Source organism: Lutra lutra, chromosome 5, assembly GCF_902655055.1.
Source record: "Lutra lutra chromosome 5, mLutLut1.2, whole genome shotgun sequence".
Classification (NCBI taxonomy): Eukaryota; Metazoa; Chordata; class Mammalia; order Carnivora; family Mustelidae; genus Lutra; species Lutra lutra.
Window position 1 is genome coordinate 151,159,300 of NC_062282.1, and position 16,636 is coordinate 151,175,935.

Consider the following 16,636-nt stretch of genomic DNA (forward strand, 5'->3'; position numbering starts at 1 on the left):
GAGCCGTGAAGGCTAGCCAAGGCACCAGAGGCGTTAGCCTCTCTGGCTACCCTTCCTCTGTGGACTGAAGAACTTGTATGCGGGCTCCCATGGTCCTTGAGAGGTCTGCCGTCCCCATGGCCTTGGGAAGCGGGCTCTTGGGGTTGGGGCCTTCCTGGTGGAAGCGTGGCTGTTGTGGCTAGCTTCTTCCTGGTGTCAGTTTGCTGGCCTGGAGATTTTCTTAAGGATCAAAAGGTCGCAGATGTTCTTCAGGCCTGACTGGTTTTATTTGACAACGCAGTCCCCTTGGTCATCGTGTGTGTGTGTGCTTGCCCTTAGTCTGTGTGTCGGTGCCCACAGTATACCGTCATTTACTAAACGCAGTTCTCGTGCCTGCCTCAGCCTCTCCCACCCACCCCCTCACATCAGTGGCCAGCCAGCTGCCCCAGCAGCCCGCAGAGGGGTTTCCCGCACCCCCGACCTCTGCTGCAGGATGCCATGGGGCCTCCGGGGCTCACTTGCCAGTTTCTCTCACTTCCTTCTGGGCGCAGAAGCAGCAGGTGGCTTTCCTAACCCGGTCAGGCCCCTGCCCTTGGACTCTGCTCCTGTGCCCACAGCCCCCTCGGTCACGGCCCCCACAGCAGCACTCTGGCTCTTTACAGCCGTAGCCCCCGGGCGCTGGCGTGGTTGGTGTGGTTCCACATCCAGGCTTGGGCAAGTAATTCTGCTTATTGTTCGCCATGATTGTCACCCCTGCTCTGACGGTGCCCAGCCCTGGACTGCCTAGTCCTTGCTACATACAGGACTTTTCCTGGCACGGGGCTTCAAGAGTGCCCCTCAGTGTGGGGTCCACTGTCATAAAACGCCCCTTGTTTTCTTTTCTCCTCACGCCTGCTCCCATCCTTGTTCCTCTGGGCCCACGTTGTAGAGTGTTTATTTTTGTATGGATATTTGTCATTCCAAAATGCGTATCATCTTGGTCTTGTGCGTGGCTCTGTTCTTTTTTCCCCCTCAGAGCTCCGCATAGCCGGGGGTGTACCTGGTTTGGGCTTCGAAGTGGTTACTCCTGGTGTTTGGGGTATCCCTCCCCTGTGGTGGACACTGTTCCTGCCACTCCACCAGCACACAGCACAAACACCCCCATGGCAGCTGGTTTACACATCCTCCCGCACCCCCCCCCGGGGGGGTTCAGGAGGGTCTCTCTGCCAGACAGAAGCTGGAGTACCTGCTGGATAGACCCTCCTTTTGTGTCCTTGATTTGTGGAAGCCCAGCCACATCTCTTTCCAGGAGGGCTGCACCAGCACACGCTGCCCCCTTCAGGGCTGTCTGCTGACATCTGTATTCTGAGTACGCTTGTTTTATATGCACTGGTTGGCCTAGTGAGTGTCAGCAACATCCCTTCATATGTTTGTTAGCCTTTCGTGTTTCCTGTTCTTGCCTGTTCATATTTTTGTCCTCTTTTTTTTTTTTTTAAGATTTTATTTGTTTATTAGAGAGAAAAAGCATAAGCAGCAGAAGGAGAGGGAGAAGCAGACTCCCCGGTGATCAGGGAGCCCGATACAGGACCCTGATACCATGACCCGAGCTGAAGGCAGACGCTTAACCGACTGAGCCACCCAGGCACACCATCCTTGTTTTCTTTTTTAAATTGAAGTACAGGAGCGCCTGGGTGGCTCAGTGGGTTAAGCCGCTGCCTTCGGCTCAGGTCGTGATCTCAGAGTCCTGGGATTGAGCCCCGCATTGGGCTCTCTGCTCAGCAGGGAGCCTGCTTCCTCCTCTCTCTCTGCCTGCCTCTCTGCCTGCTTGTGATCTCTCTGTCAAATAAATAAATAAAATCTTTAATAAATAAATAAATAAATAAATAAATTGAAGTACAGTTAGCATTAGTTGCGGGTGTACAACATGACTGAATCCAGTTCTGTTACACAGAGCTCATCACAATAAGTACAGGCACCATCTGTCACCATACAGTGTGAGGACAGTATTATTGACTATTACCTATGCTATATTTTTCATTCCTGTCACTGACTTAATTTGCAAGTAGAAATTTTACGTCCTAATCCCCTTCCTATTTCTTCCATCTGCCGCCGCTCTAGAGGCCACCAGTTAGTTCTCTGTATTCTTGAGTCTTTTTCTGGTTTGCTTTGTGTTCTGGATTTCACATGTAAGTGAAATCAGATAGTTTTTGTCTTTCACTTTGTGACTTATCTCACTTAGCATATTATCCTCTAGATCCATCCGTGTCATTGCAAATGGCAAGATCCCATTCTTTTCTGTGGCTAAGTAATACTCCATTGTGTGTATACCCCACATCTTCTTCATCCATTCATCTGTCGATGGACACTTGGGCTGCTTCCGTATCTTGGCCCTTTGGAAATAATGCTGTAGTAAATATAGGGGTGCACGTATCTTTTTGAATTCATATTTTCATCTTCAGTGAAATTACTGGATCATAAAATACTTCTATTTTTACTTTTTTAAGGAACCTCCAGTCTATTTTCCACAGTGGCTGCACCAATGTACGTTCCCCCCAACTGTGCAATGAGACAGGCACGAGAACTGGGTTTAATAAATGAAGCAATAAACTGGTCACATGGGTTGAGGGGCGATAAGCCAGAGACAATGACTGAGGGAACTGTTATTATCAAAGAATCCATGAGTCAGGCCCGAAGAAATCTGTGATTGATCCCTAACGCAGCCTCTAGGCCAGCAAACAGACCATGTCCTCTACCAGCACTTGTTATTTCTTGTCTTTCCCACACTAGCCTTTGTCACCAGTGTCCACCGACACCTCACTGTGGTTTTGATTTCCGTTTCCCTGCTGGTGAGTAACGAGCATCTTTTCACAGGTCTGTTGGGCATCTGGATGTCTTCCATAGGAAAACAACTATTGAGGTCCTCTGTCCATCTTTAATCAGAGTACTTTTTGCTGTGGTTTATTGTAGGGGTTCAGTGTATATTTTGGATACTAACCCCTTATCAGACATCTCATTTACAAGTGTCTTCTCCCATTCCGGAGGTTACCGTTTTGTTTTGTTGATGGTTTCCTTCAGTATGCAAAAATTTTTAAGTTTGATATTGTCCCAATAGTTTATTTTTACTTTTGTTTCCCTTGCCAGAAACACGTCACTAAGGCCAGTGTCCCAGGAGATTGCAATCTGTGCTTTCTTTTAGGATTTTTATGCTTTTGGGTCTCATTTAGGTCTTTAATCCCTTTTGAGTTTATTTGTATGTGTGGTGTATGAAAGTGGTCCAGTTTCATTCTTCTGCATGTGGCTGTCCAGGTTTCCCAACACCATTTGTTGAAGAGACTGTCTTTTCCCCACTGTGTATTCTTCCCTCCTTGTGGTAGATTAATTGACCATATGAGCTTAGGTTTACTTCTGGGCTCTCGTCCTTTTTCATCGGTCTGGGTATCTGTTTTTGTATGAATACCATATTAATTCTTCCAGTCTGTGAGCATGGTCTTTCTGTCATCTTCAGTTTTTTTCATTCATGTCCTAATAGTCTTCACAGGATAGGTCTTTCACCCCCTTGGCAAAATTTATTTTTAGATTTTTTTTTTTTTTTAAGGATTTTATTTATTTGACAGACAGAAATCATAGTAGGCAGAGAGAGAGGAGGAAGCAGGCTCCCTGCCAAGCAGAGAGCCCGATGCGGGGCTCGATCCCAGGACCCTGGGATCATGACCTGAGCCGAAGGCAGAGGCTTTAACCCACTGAGCCACCCGGGCGCCCCAATATTTTATTATTTTTGATGCAATTATAAATGGGGTTGGTTTTTTTCTTAATTTTTCTTTTGTGCTACATTTTTATTAGTGTGTAGAAATACAACAGACTTCTGTATATTAATTTTGTATCTGCAACCTTACTGAATTGGTTTATCTGTTTTAAAATTTTTTTGGTTAAAATCTTTCAGATTTTCTGTCTAAAGTATCATGTATTTGCAAATAGTGACAATTTTACTTCTTTCTTACCAACTTGGATTCCTTTTATTTCTTTTTGTTGTCTGATTACTGTGGCTAGGTCGTCCAGCTCTAAGTTGAATAAAAGTGGGGAGAGTGGACATCCTTGTCTTGTTCCTGATCATGGAGGAAAAGCTCTCAGTGTTTCCGCATTGCATCTGATGCTAACTCTTTATCTATCATATATGGCCTTTATGATGTTGAGGTACATTCCCTCTGAACCCACTTTGTTGAGAGTTCTTATCACGAATGGATGTTATATTTTGTCAAATATTTTTTCTGCGTCTATTAAGATGATCTTACGGTTTTTATCCTTCATCTTGTTAATATGTTGTATCACGTTGATTGATTTGCAGATGTTGGGCCAGCTCTGCATCATGGAATAAATCCCATTTGACTCTGGTGAATAATCCTTCTCTTGGATCACTGCATTCAGTTCTCCAGTATTTTGTTGAGGACTCTTGCATCAGTCTTCATCCGGGACGTTGACCTGTAGTTTTCTCTGTAGTGCCTTTGTTCTGGTTTTGGTATCAGGGTCCTGCTGGCCTCGTAGAATGAATTTGAAAGTTTTCCTTCCTCTTCTGTTTTTTTTGGAATAGTTTGAGAAGATTAAGTATTAACTCTGTTTAAATAAATATTTGGTAGAATTCCCCTGTAAACCCAAGTGGTCATGGACTTTTGTTCATTGGGAGTTTTTTTATTACAAATTTAGTTTCACCACTAGAAACTGGTTATTTCTTCCTGGTTCAGTCTTGGAAGATCATAGGTTTCGGGGAATTTACCCTTTTCTTTTAGATTGTTCAGTGTGTTAGCATATGATTTTTATAGCATATCCTATAGTCCTTCATATTTCTGTGGTGTCGATTGTTACTTTTCCTCTCTCATTTCTGAACAGATTTATTTGAGTCCTCTTTTGCTTTTTCTTCCTTTCTTTTTTTTTTTTATTAAGGATTTTATTTATTTGATAGAGATCACAAGCAGGCAGGGGGTTGGGGGGGAAGCAGGCTCCCCGCTGAGCAGAGAGCCCGAGACACAGCGCTCCATCCAGGGCCCCAGGATCATGACCTGAGCCGAAGGCAGAGGACACTTAACCTACTGAGTCACCCAAGCGCCCCTCTTTTTTCTTTTTTTAAGATTTTATTTATTTATGACAGAGATAACAGGAAGGGAACACAAGCACAGGGGAACTGGAGAAGGGAGACACAGGCTCCCCACCAAGCAGGGAGCCTGATATGGGGCTCGATCCCAGGACCCTGGGATCCTGACCTGACTGAGCCACCCAGGCGCCCCATGAGTCCTCTTTTTCTTGATGAGTCTGAGTAAAAGTTTATCAGTTTTATTTATCTTTTCAAACAACAGTTTTTCATCTTTGTTTCCATGTGTTCTTTTCTACTGTTTTTTAAGTCTATTTCATTTATATCTACTCTTATTTCCTTCCTTGTACTGATTCTGGACTTTTGCTTTTTCTTTTTCTAGCTGCTTTAGGTATAAGGTTAGATTGTTTCTTTGAGATTTTTCTTTTTCTGTAGGGAGGTATCACTAAACTTCTTTCTTAGAACTGCTTTTGCTGTGTCCCAGAGATTTTGGACCATTGTGTTTCCCTTTTCATTTACCTCCAGGTACTTTTTTAAATTTCTCCTTCGTCGTTTTGGCTGACCAATTTGTTGTTTAGTAACATGTTGTTTAGCTTCCACATGTTTGTGTTTCTTCTCTGTGTGTGTGTTGTTGCTCTTTTCCCTTGTAATTGACTTCAAGTTACATACTGTTGTGGTGAGTAAAGATGCTTGATAAGATTTCAGTTTTCTTAAATTTATTGAGATGCCTTTTGTGGCCTAACATGTGATCTGTCCTGGAAAACGTCCCATGGGTACAAGGAGAGAATGCATATTCTACTGCTTTAGGATGGAATGTTCTGTGTGGATCTGTTAAGTCCATCTGCTCCAGTGTCACTCAAAGCCTCTGTTTCCTTATAGATTTTCTGCTTGGATGATCTGCTTGGATGTAAGTGGGGTGTTAGAGTCCCCTACTGTTGTATCATTGTCAGTTTCTGTCTTAATGTTTGTTAATAGCTGCTGTATGTATTTAGGTGCTCTGGTGTTGCTGCACAGATATTTACAATTGTTACATTTTCTTGCTGGATTGATCCCTTTATCATTATATAATACTGTTTTGTCTGACATAGGTACTGCTACCCCAGTTTTTTTTTTGTTTGTTTGCCTCCATTTGGCTGCAGTGTTTTTCTGTCCCTTCCTTCACTTTCAGTCTGTATGTTTTTAGGTCTGAAATGAGTCTCTTGGAGGCAGCATATAAATGGATTTTGTTTTTTTAATCCATCTGCTACCCTGTGTCTTTTGATTGGAGCATTTAGGCCATTTAACATTTAAAGTTACTACTGACAGAATGCCTGGCTGGTTCAGTCAGTTGAGCAGCTGGCTCTCGGTTTCAGTTCAGGTCATGATCTCAGAGTCGAGGTCAATCCCTGCAGTGGGTCTGCTGGAGAGTCTTTCCCTCTCCCTCTCCCTCTCCCTCCCTCTCCACTCCTTCCCCCTGCTTGCATGTGTGCATGCACTCAAGCACACATTCTCTCTCCCTCAAATAAAATATTTAAAAGTTACTACTGATGGGTCACTTGGGTGGCTCAGTTGGTTGTGTCCAACTCTTGGTTTCTGCTCAGGCCATGATCTCAGGGTCATGAGATGGAGCCCCAAGTCACTCTCCCTGCTCAGCAAAGAGTCTCTGTCTCTCCCTCCGCCCCTCCTCGTTTGCACATTTGCGCACACATACATGCACACACGCTCCCTCTCTCTCAAACAAATAAAACTTAATAAATAAAGGGGTGCCTGGCTGGCTCAGTTGGTAAAGCATCTGCCTTCAGCTCAAGTCATGATCCTGGGATCCTGAGATCCAGCCCCATGTCAGGCATCCCTGCTCAGTAGGGAATCTGCTTCTCCCCCTGCCCGTCACTTCTCATCCTGCTCATGCACATGCACTCTCTTTCTCTCTCAAATAAGTAAAACTTAAATAAATAAATAAATAAATAAATAAATAAATAAATGAAAAAGTCATTATTGACAGGTATATATACTTACTGCCTTTTTGTTCATTGTCTGGTTGTTTTGTAGTTCTTCTCTGTTCCTTCTCTTGCTCTCTTCCCTTGTGAGTGATGGCTTTCTTTAGTGTTGTGCTTAGGTTCCTTTCTTTTTACTTTCTGTATGTGTATCTGTTGTAGGTTTTTGATTTGCGGTTACCATGAGATTCATGTATAACATTCTGAGTATATAACAGTTTATATTACGTTGAAGGTCTGTTAAATTTGAACACATTGTAAAAGCACTACATTTTGGGGCACCTGGACGACTCAGTTGGCTCAGCATCTGCTTTTGGCTCAGGTCATGATCCCTGGGTCCTAGGATTGAGCCCCACATTGGGCTTCCTGCTTAGTGGGGAGCCTGCATCTCCCTCTTCCTCTGCCTCTCTCCCTGCTTGTGCTCTTTCTCTCTGTGTGTCAAAGAAATAAGCAAAATCTTTAAAAATAAATATATAAATAAATGTACTACATTTTTACTCCTTTTTTATATATATGATGTAATATTTTATATCTTTTTACTTTGTGTATTCCTTAACTACTTTTTGATATAATTGTACTGTTTTGTCTTTTACGCTTTTTACTAGCATTATAAGTAATTGATCTCCTACCTTTATAAAATAATGTTTGCTTTTGCCAGTAAAGTATTTCCGTTTCATAATTGTCTTAGTGTAGTTATGGCCTCCTCTTTTCCACTAAAGAAGCCCCTTTAATATTTCTTGTGAGGCTGGTTTAGGGATGATGAACTCCTTTCACTTCTGTTTGTCTGGAAAACTCCTCTCTCATGCCAGATAGAGTACTCTTGGTATAGGATTCTGCCTTTCAGTGCTTTGGATGCATCATGCCACTCCCTTCTGGCCTGCAGTTTCTGCTGAAAAATCCACTGATGGCCTAATGTGGTTTCCCTTGTATATGTAACTATTTGCCTTTCTTTTGCTGCTTTTAAGATATCTCTCTGTCATCTTTGCCATTTTAACTATTATGCATCGTGGTGTGGACCTCTATTGCTTGAGCTAGTTTGGGGCTCTCTTCCTTCCCCCAGGTTAGGTTAGGAAAGTTTTCAGCTGTTATTTCTTCAGATGGGTTTTCTGCCCCCTTCTCTCCCTTCTTTACCCTCTGGGATATCTACACTGTGGATGTTAGCATGCTTGATGCTATCCCAAATGTTCCTTGACCTAACCTCTTTTTTAAATTTTTTTGGGGGGCTGGGGGGATTCTTTTTTCTTTTTGCTATTCAGCTTGGGTGCTTTCCATTTTCCATCTGTCTTCCAGATCTCTGATCCAGACATTCTGCATCCTTTAATCTGCTGTTGCCTCTCTCTAGTGTATTTTTTTTTTTAAAGATTTTATTTATTTATTTGACAGACAGAGATCACAAGTAGGCAGAGAGGCAGGCAGAGAGGAGGAAGCAGGCTCCCAACAGAGCAGAGAGCCCATGTGGGGCTCGATCCCAAGAACCTGGGATCATGACCCGAGCCGAAGGCAGAGGCTTTAACCCATTGAGCCACCGAGGCGCCCCTCTAGTGTATTTTTTATTTCAGTTCTTATGTTCTTCAACTCTTATTCTTTTCTATAATTTCTCTTTTTTTTGAAGTTCTTACTGAGTTCATCCACTCTTTTCTCAAGTCCAGTGAACATCTTTATGACCATGACTTTGAACTCTCTCAGGGGGATTACTTACCTTCATTTCATTACTTACCTTCATTACCTTCATTTCATTACTTACCTTCATTACTTACCTTCATTTAGTTCTTTCTCTAAATTTTTTCTTATTCTTTCATTTGGAATATATTCCTTTGTTTCCTCATTTTGCTTGACTTTCTTGCTTGTTTCTGTGTATTAGGCAGAGTGGCTACCTCTCCCAGTCTTAAAGGAGTGAGTGACCTTGTCTAGGACTGTGCCCTGTGTAGTCTGCATGTGCCTGGTGTCTTCGGCTGGAGCTGTAGCAGGCACATACTGGGGTTCCCAAGGCACTTCATGGGAGTCTGGAGCTGAGGGGGACAGGGGCCAGGGGGTCCCAAGGTATTCCATAAAGCAGGGGGTTCCTGGCAGAACAGCTGGAGAAGAGGGTGCAGGCTACTGGGCCCCAGGGTGTTCTGCATAGTGGAAGCCCTGGTGGGATGGCTGGAACTTATGTGGGTACAGGCCAGGGGGTCCCAAGGTGCTCCACATGCGGTAGAGGGCCTGGTGGGATACCTGAAGTGGGCACAGACTTGGGGTGAGCAGCGGGTGTCCTGGCAGGTTGTGTAGAGCTGAAGCAGGTGTGGGCCTGGGGTGTCCCAAGGTCCTCTGCACTCATGCTGTGTGGGCAAGACAGCTGGAGCTGTAGCAGGCACCATCCAGGGTTTCCCAGTGTGTGCTGCCCTGGGTCCACCTTGGTGGGACAGCTGGAGCTTAGGTGGGCTCAGATGGGAGGGCTGCCTCAAGGGAATGCCTGGGGCTGATGAAAGCTAGGGAACTGAGGCTCACTGAGGTGTCAGGCCGGCTAGAATGGCCAGACCATGCTCCTGTCTGTGCTGTCAAGATGGAGGGGGTCCAACAACAGTGGTCTTCACCAGCACCTCCCTACCAGGCAAGCATTCCAGCAACTACCCCAGCGCCTGGCAAGTGCTCTGGGTTTAGTTCCCCCACAGTCTAGTTGCCGTTTTAAACTGCAGCTTCTGGGGTGCCTGGGTGGCTCAGTGGGTTAAGCCACTGCCTTCGGCTCAGGTCATGATCTCAGGGTCCTGGGATCGAGTCCCGCATCGGGCTCTCTGCTCAGCGGGGAGCCTGCTTCTCTCTCTCTCTCTCTCTCTCTCTCTGCCTGCCTCTCTGTCTACTTGTGATCTCTCCCTGTCAAATAAACAAATAAAATCTTTAAAAATAAATAAATAAATAAATGAACTGCAGCTTCTTCCCAGGCCCCAGGGCAGACACATCTGCACGCAGGCCCCACAATGCCATCCCATCCCGTGCACATGCAGCAGCCCTGGTGGGTTCCCATCCTCACTGTCTCTCCACCTCTCCTACCTCTCTCCGGGTGGTCCCTCTGCTAGGGTGGAGACTGCCCTCAGTTCTTAGGGAGAGTCACTATAGGTGCAAGTGTGGGTTTGGTGTGTCTGTGGAGGAGGAGAGTTCAGGGTCTTCCAATGTCACCATCTTAGACCCTCTCTTTGTCTTGCCTTGTCCTTGTGAGGTAGCAGTAATTACATGTATAGCATGAATACTAGGCCCTTACTGGTTCACCTACAGTAGATCTCCTCTCTTCTCTGGAATCCTTTTTTTTTTTTTTTAAGGATTTTATTTATTTGACACAGAAAGAGAGATCACACGTAGGCGGCGAGGTAGGCAGAGAGAGAGGGGGAAGCAGGCTCCCCACTGAGCAGAGAGCCTAACGCAGCCCTCAATCCCAGGATCCTGAGGCCATGACCTGAGCCAAAGGCAGAGGCTTAACCTACTGAGCCACCCAAGTGCCCTCCCTTTTTTTTTTTTTAAAGATTTTATTTATTTATTTGTCAGAGAGAGAGCACAGGCAGGCAGAGTAGCAGGCAGAAAGGGAAGCAGGATCCCCACTGAGCAAGGAGCCCAATGCAGGACTCATCCCAGGACCCTGGGATCATGACTTGAGCCAAAGGCAGATGCTTAACCAACTGAGCCACCTTTTCTCTGGAATCCTTAAATCCTTATTTTTGGTGTAGTCAGATGTGCTGACTTTTCACATTATGGGCTGTGGTTTGGGGATTTTAAGAAGCCCTTTCTCAAGCTTAGGTGGCAAAGACATTCTACGCTAGTTTTATAAACCTGACACAGGTTTTCAATGTCTAGAGTTAAATTTCTTCCACAGCCTTACCAAGGGATCTAGGTGTGGCTTTCTCCATCTAGTTCACCGCTTCAAAACTAGTCCACTCTTCTCACTCTCGTATGTGGTGCCACCTGGATCCTAGATCAAGTTTGTCCATAAGGTGGACCTGTGTCTGAGGTCTATTCTCTGCGTCTGTTTGAGTTACCTAATCACCATAGCTTTGTAGTGTGTTTTATGTCTAGTCTATTAGTTGGCTATAACAAAGTACCACAGACTGAGTGGCTTTGCCAGAGCTTCATTGTCTCGAAGTCTGGAGGCCAGGTGACTGCAGGTGGGTGTCAGCACAGGGTTGTGGGGAAGATGGTAGCGTGTCTGTCTCCTAGCTCCCGGTGGTTGCTGGCCAACGCTGGCGATCCTTCACTTGCTGTGCTCCCCATGTACATGACTGTGTCCACATTTCCTCTTCTCATAAGGACACAAGAGGTACTGGATTAAGGGCCCACCCTAACCTCATCTTAACTAATTATGCCTGCAGCGGCCCACTTCCCAAATACAGTCACACTGCGTGGTACTAGGGGCTAGGCCTTCCACATTTGGATTTGGGAGGGATGGAACTCAACCCATTACGGAGGTCAAGCCTGCCCTCCTTGCCCCCTGTTTTGTCCCCTCTTTTTAAGATCGACTTATCTGTTTGTAAACCTTTATTCTTGGTAAAAATTTTAGGACAGTTCATAAGGTTCCTTTTAGAAATCAAGCTGAGGGAAGCCTGGGTGGTTTAGTTGGTTGAGCATCTGACTTGATTTTGGCTCAGGTCGTGATTTCAGGGTCACGGGATCAAGTCCCATGCTTGGCAGGGAGTCTGCTTCGGATTCTCTCTCTCTCCCTCTGCCCCTCCCCGACTGGCACACACACGCTTTCGCTCGCTCCCTCTAAAATAAAAGTTTTTAATAAAAATTAAAAATAGGGGCGCCTGGGTGGCTCAGTGGGTTAAGCCGCTGCTTTCGGCTCAGGTCATGATCCCAGAGTCCTGGGATCGAGTCCCGCATCGGGCTCGCTGCTCAGCAGGAAGCCTGCTTCCCTTCCTCTCTCTCTGCCTGCCTGTCTGCCTACTTGTGATCTCTCTCTGTCAAATAAATAAATAAATAAAATCTTAAAAAAAAAAAAAAATTAAAAATGGGCGCCTGGGTGGCTCAGTGGGTTAAAGCCTCTGCCTTCGGCTTAGGTCATGGTCTCAGGGTCCTGGGATCGAGCCCAGCATCGGGCTCTCTGCTCAGCGGGGAGCCTGCTTCTCCCCTCTCTGCCTGCCTCTCTGCCTACTTGTGATCTCTGTCTGCCAAATAAATAAATAAATAATCTTTTTTAAGAAAAAAAGAGGGGCGCCTGGGTGGCTCAGTGGGTTAAGCCGCTGCCTTGGGCTCAGGTCATGATCTCAGGGTCCTGGGATCGAGCCCCGCATCGGGCTCTCTGCTCAGCAGGGAGCCTGCTTCCTCCTCTCTCTCTACCTGCCTCTCTGCCTGCTTGTGATCTCTCTCTGTCAAATAAATAAATAAAATCTTTAAAAAAAAAAAAGAAAATTAAAAATAAAAACCCAGCTGGACCAAGCTGGGATCAGGCCCCAGACAGGGGCAATATGAGCAGCGGGGGGAAGACCAGACTGGAGCAGAGGCCGGGATCCAGGTGGGAGGTCCCAGGCTAAATTTATTAAAACAAAACAAAACACAAATGGATTTCCTAAATGGGGGTTACATGAATTTATAGGTTAACTTGAGAAAAAGTTTACCTCTATAGCATATAAAGTCATTCCATCCAGGAGAATGGGGTGGATTTTCGTTTAGTCAAATAATTCTTTTTTCTCTTTTTTGTCCTTTTTACTGGGTAAGGGTCTTGCATTTTCTCCAGATGAGTTCCTGTATAGTAGTCCTTGTTGCTCATGTGGCCAGTGCCTTATTTTGGCTTCATCATCAGGTTAGGTCTTACTGGTATAGAAAAGAGCTTGTGTGTTTGCAGGCCTGATCTTCTGTTAGCCGCCTTGCACACCACCGGAGCTGACAGTTTCACTTGATCCTCCTGCCTTTAGGTGTAATTGATCACATCATTGGCAAATAGAGTTTAATCTCTTTACCCTCAATTTTTGTTTCTTAGCGCATTAGCCAGGCTTTCTAAGACTAAATTACACAGTGGCAGAAACAGTGAGCAGACTTGTGGTCCTGCTCTTAAAAGAATTGCATCTAAGTTTCTCCATTAGCTATGTGCATGCTCCATGTTTGCTGTGTGATCCTCAGTGAGTTAAGGAACATAACTTCTGTTTCTTGTTTGCTTAGAAATTTTATCATGAATGAGTGTTGAATTTATTAAATGCTTTTTTCCCCTATATTGTATCTATTTTGTTGTTGTTTTTAAGATTTTATTTATTTATTTGAGACAAAGAGCACAAGCAGGGGGAATGGCAGGGGGAGAGGGAGAAGCAGGCTCCTTGCAGAGCAGGGGAAGCCCGATGCGTGGCTCTATCCCAGGACTCCAGGATCATGACCGGAGCCGAAGGCAGTGGCTTAACCAACTGAGCCACCCAAGCGCCCCACTGTATCTACTTTAATAATCATATTCTTTTTTTTTTCCTTTTATTTGTGTTGTAGTTTATATTAACATTCCTGGAATCCTACTTGATTATGGCATATTTAAATATACTCTTGATGCTATTAGCTAATATTTTATAGAATACATTAGTTTATATTTGAGATGGAGTTCTAGTTACCTTTCCTCTTATTAACGTTATTTGCCTTCAGAATCAAGGGTGCGCTGGCACTGTGAGCTTTCATGCTGTCTCAAAGCTTTCTTTCTCTGGAGTAATTCATACAAGGTAGCAAGGGTCTAGTCTCAAAAAGTTTTGAGAACTCACCTATGTTATAGGATTCACCAGGGTCTGAGGCTTTGGGAGCAGGGGGTCTTTGATGAGCATTTCTGGTTATTAAATGCTCGCTGACCTACTTGTACATTCTGTCTCTTCTCAGGAGAATTTGGTGTATTTTTCCCAAAATGTATCTTGTTTTAAAATACATGAGCTAAAAAATGTTTTAGCTCATGGTTGTTGATAATGTTCTTTTACAATGTTTTTAAAACTCTTTCGTGCAAGGTTTCCTTACTTGCATTTTCTGTTATCTTTATTCTTGCCAGAAGTGTACCTTCTTTAGTAATTAAGAGAACCACCTTTTTTCCCTAATACTCTGCACTGTTGATCCATGTCTTTTGTTGATTTCCAGCCTTCCTTTTATTATATTCTTTCTGATTTCTTTGGGTTTTCTTTTTTTTAAGATTTTATTTATTTGTTTGATAGAGATACAGTGAGAGAGAGAACACAAGCAGGGGGAGTGGGAGAGGGAGAAGCAGGCTCCCTGCTGAGCCAGAAGCCAAAGCAGGACTCCATCCCAGGACCCCGGGATCATGACCTGAGTGGAAGGCAGACGCTCAGCCACTGAGCCACCCAGGAGAGCCTTCTTTGGGTTTTCTCTCTAGTTCCTTTTTGGCTGTTGAAATGCATGCTTAGCTCATCTGTTTTAGCTTCCCCCCTAAAAATAAAAAATGTCATTTGGGGAGGCCTGGCGGGCTCAGTAGAACATGTGACTCCTGATCTCGGGGTCACTTAAAAAATAAAAATAAATAACAGAAATGCTATTTAAAGTTAAAAATTACCTGCAGATGCTAATTTAGATGTCGTCCTCAAATTTTAACAAAGATATCATCTAAGAAGCACATTTTTCACATCTTAGCATCTCTAAAATCTAGATGCACCTCACAGTCAATGCCTGACATGTTCCAGGTAACAGGTTTTTCTTTCTTAGTGGTGTAGAAAATTAAGACACACCTTACGTGCGTCTTCAGTACCATACAGTATTGCATAGTTTTCATTAGCTTTTACCTCTGAGTATTTCATAATCCTTCCTCTGCTTTATATTTTTAGCTCAGTAGCTTTAGTAATACGCCATTTAGTTTTGTTAACAACATACGAGTTGTTTTTAGTCATTCTTTCATTGTTGGTGTCTAATTGTATCACGTTACTCTCCAAGAATACGTTTTCTTGGGAATTTATTAGGACTTCCTTCTATCTTCAGCCTTTCTGTACCCTTTTCTTTTAAGAGTCTCTGGTAGTCACGCAGGAACATAGTGCTTTTTGCCCTGCCTGGTCCCTCAGTACCTGCATTGGCTTAAACCCTGGATTCAGAAGTCACATAGGCGCAGGTGTGAACGTGCTGCCCCATGCATGTGCGCCAGTCTCCCCACCCGGCGTTTTCTCTGACCCTCCCTTTGCCTAGAGAAGGGGGGCTAGCAACCCCTGCCAGGGCTGGAGAACTCACATGTGTGCTGGGCATGTGGGAACAGCTCAGTGACGCTGTCAGATCCCACTCTGAAGTTCCTTTTTAAAAAGGAACGCAGAGGGGCATCTGGGTGGCTCAGTGGGTTAAGCCTCTGCCTTTGGCTCAGGTCATGTTCTCTGGGTCCTGGGATTGAGCCCCGCATTGGGCTGTCTGCTCAGCGGGGAGTCTGCTTCCCCCCCCCAACCACCTGCCTCTCTGCCTACTTGTGATCTCTCCCTCTCTGTGTCAAATAAAATCTTTAAAAAAAAAAAAAAAAGGAACATGGACCTTTCATAGAGGAGAGCTCACTACTTCCTTCTGCTCCTTTCTTTCTGTTGATAAAACTGGGCACTTCAACCCAGTTTGTCTTCCAGGGCTGTGGGGAAGAGCAGCAACTAATGAAATGCTCCTAAAAGCGCTATTAAAGTACAGGGTGAAATCACACCTGCTCATAATCCTGAGCAGGTAAGGCGGTGAGGGAGTGGCAAAGTGTGACCCCTTTTCCTTGCCTTGGCAGAGTGCAGAGAGCTGTTTACAGCAGAAGGATGAAGCCATCACATCTTTCGAAGAAAAAAACAACCAAGTTATGTCCAGCATGAAACAGATGGAAGAAAGGTAATAGTCCCCCTGACAGATACTCCCTAGAAGGTAGGGATATTCTCTGGACCTGGAACCTCTTAGAAGTACAGACAGCTGGGGGTGATGGTCCTTTGGGATCCTAGTCTTGCTGAAAGGGGCTGATTCCCAGCACTAAGTGTGTATTCCCGTAATCAACTTTTGGGTTCCTGTATCATATCGTAATCGGGATCATACCGATACAGTGAGGTCCTTATCACGGTCACATTTCCACATCAGTCAGTAGTGGATCACAAGAGTCTGAAAACAGACTCACATGAATATGGCAACTGATTTTCTTACAAAGGTGCAAAGGCAGTTCAGCAGAGCAAGGAAAGTCTTTTTAATAAATGATGTTGGAACAGTCAGACATTCATAAGCAAAAAACTGAATCTCACTCTATACCTCATGCCTTATACAAAAATTAACTGGAAATGCATCACAGGTCTAAATGGAAAACTTAAAATTTCGAACTTTTAGAAGAAAATGTCAGAGAAAATGTTTGTGGCCTTGGGTTAGTCGAAGAGATCTTAAACGTGACATGAAAGCCTGGGGTCCATGGGAGAAAAATTTGATAAATAGGACTTTATCAAAATATGAAACCTTTGTTCTGTGAAAGACACGGTTAAGAGAATAAGAAGACCTGTTACAGTTTGGGAGAAAACTTTTGCAGATGACATAACTGACAAAGTACTTGTATCCAGAATGTATAAAGAGCTCTCAGAACTCAACAATCCAGTTTAAAAATGGACAAAAGGCGGGTGGCCTGGGTGGCTCAGTGGGTTAAGCCTCTGCCTTCGGCTCAGGTCATGGTCCCAGGGTCCTGGGATCAAGCCCCGCATCGGGCTCCCTGCTCAGCGGG

At 44.6% G+C, this 16,636-nt stretch overlaps 1 protein-coding gene across 1 annotated transcript in view; it reads left to right on the forward strand.

Moving 5' to 3' along the window:
* The window catches only part of RUFY1 (RUN and FYVE domain containing 1), a 66,144-nt gene that overhangs the window by 40,706 nt on the left and 8,802 nt on the right, over positions 1-16,636 (forward strand). Inside the window, exon 12 of the mRNA XM_047731739.1 lies at positions 15,677-15,774. Within this exon, the coding sequence (XP_047587695.1) occupies positions 15,677-15,774 (98 nt within the window). The remainder of the gene's footprint in view (positions 1-15,676; positions 15,775-16,636) is intronic.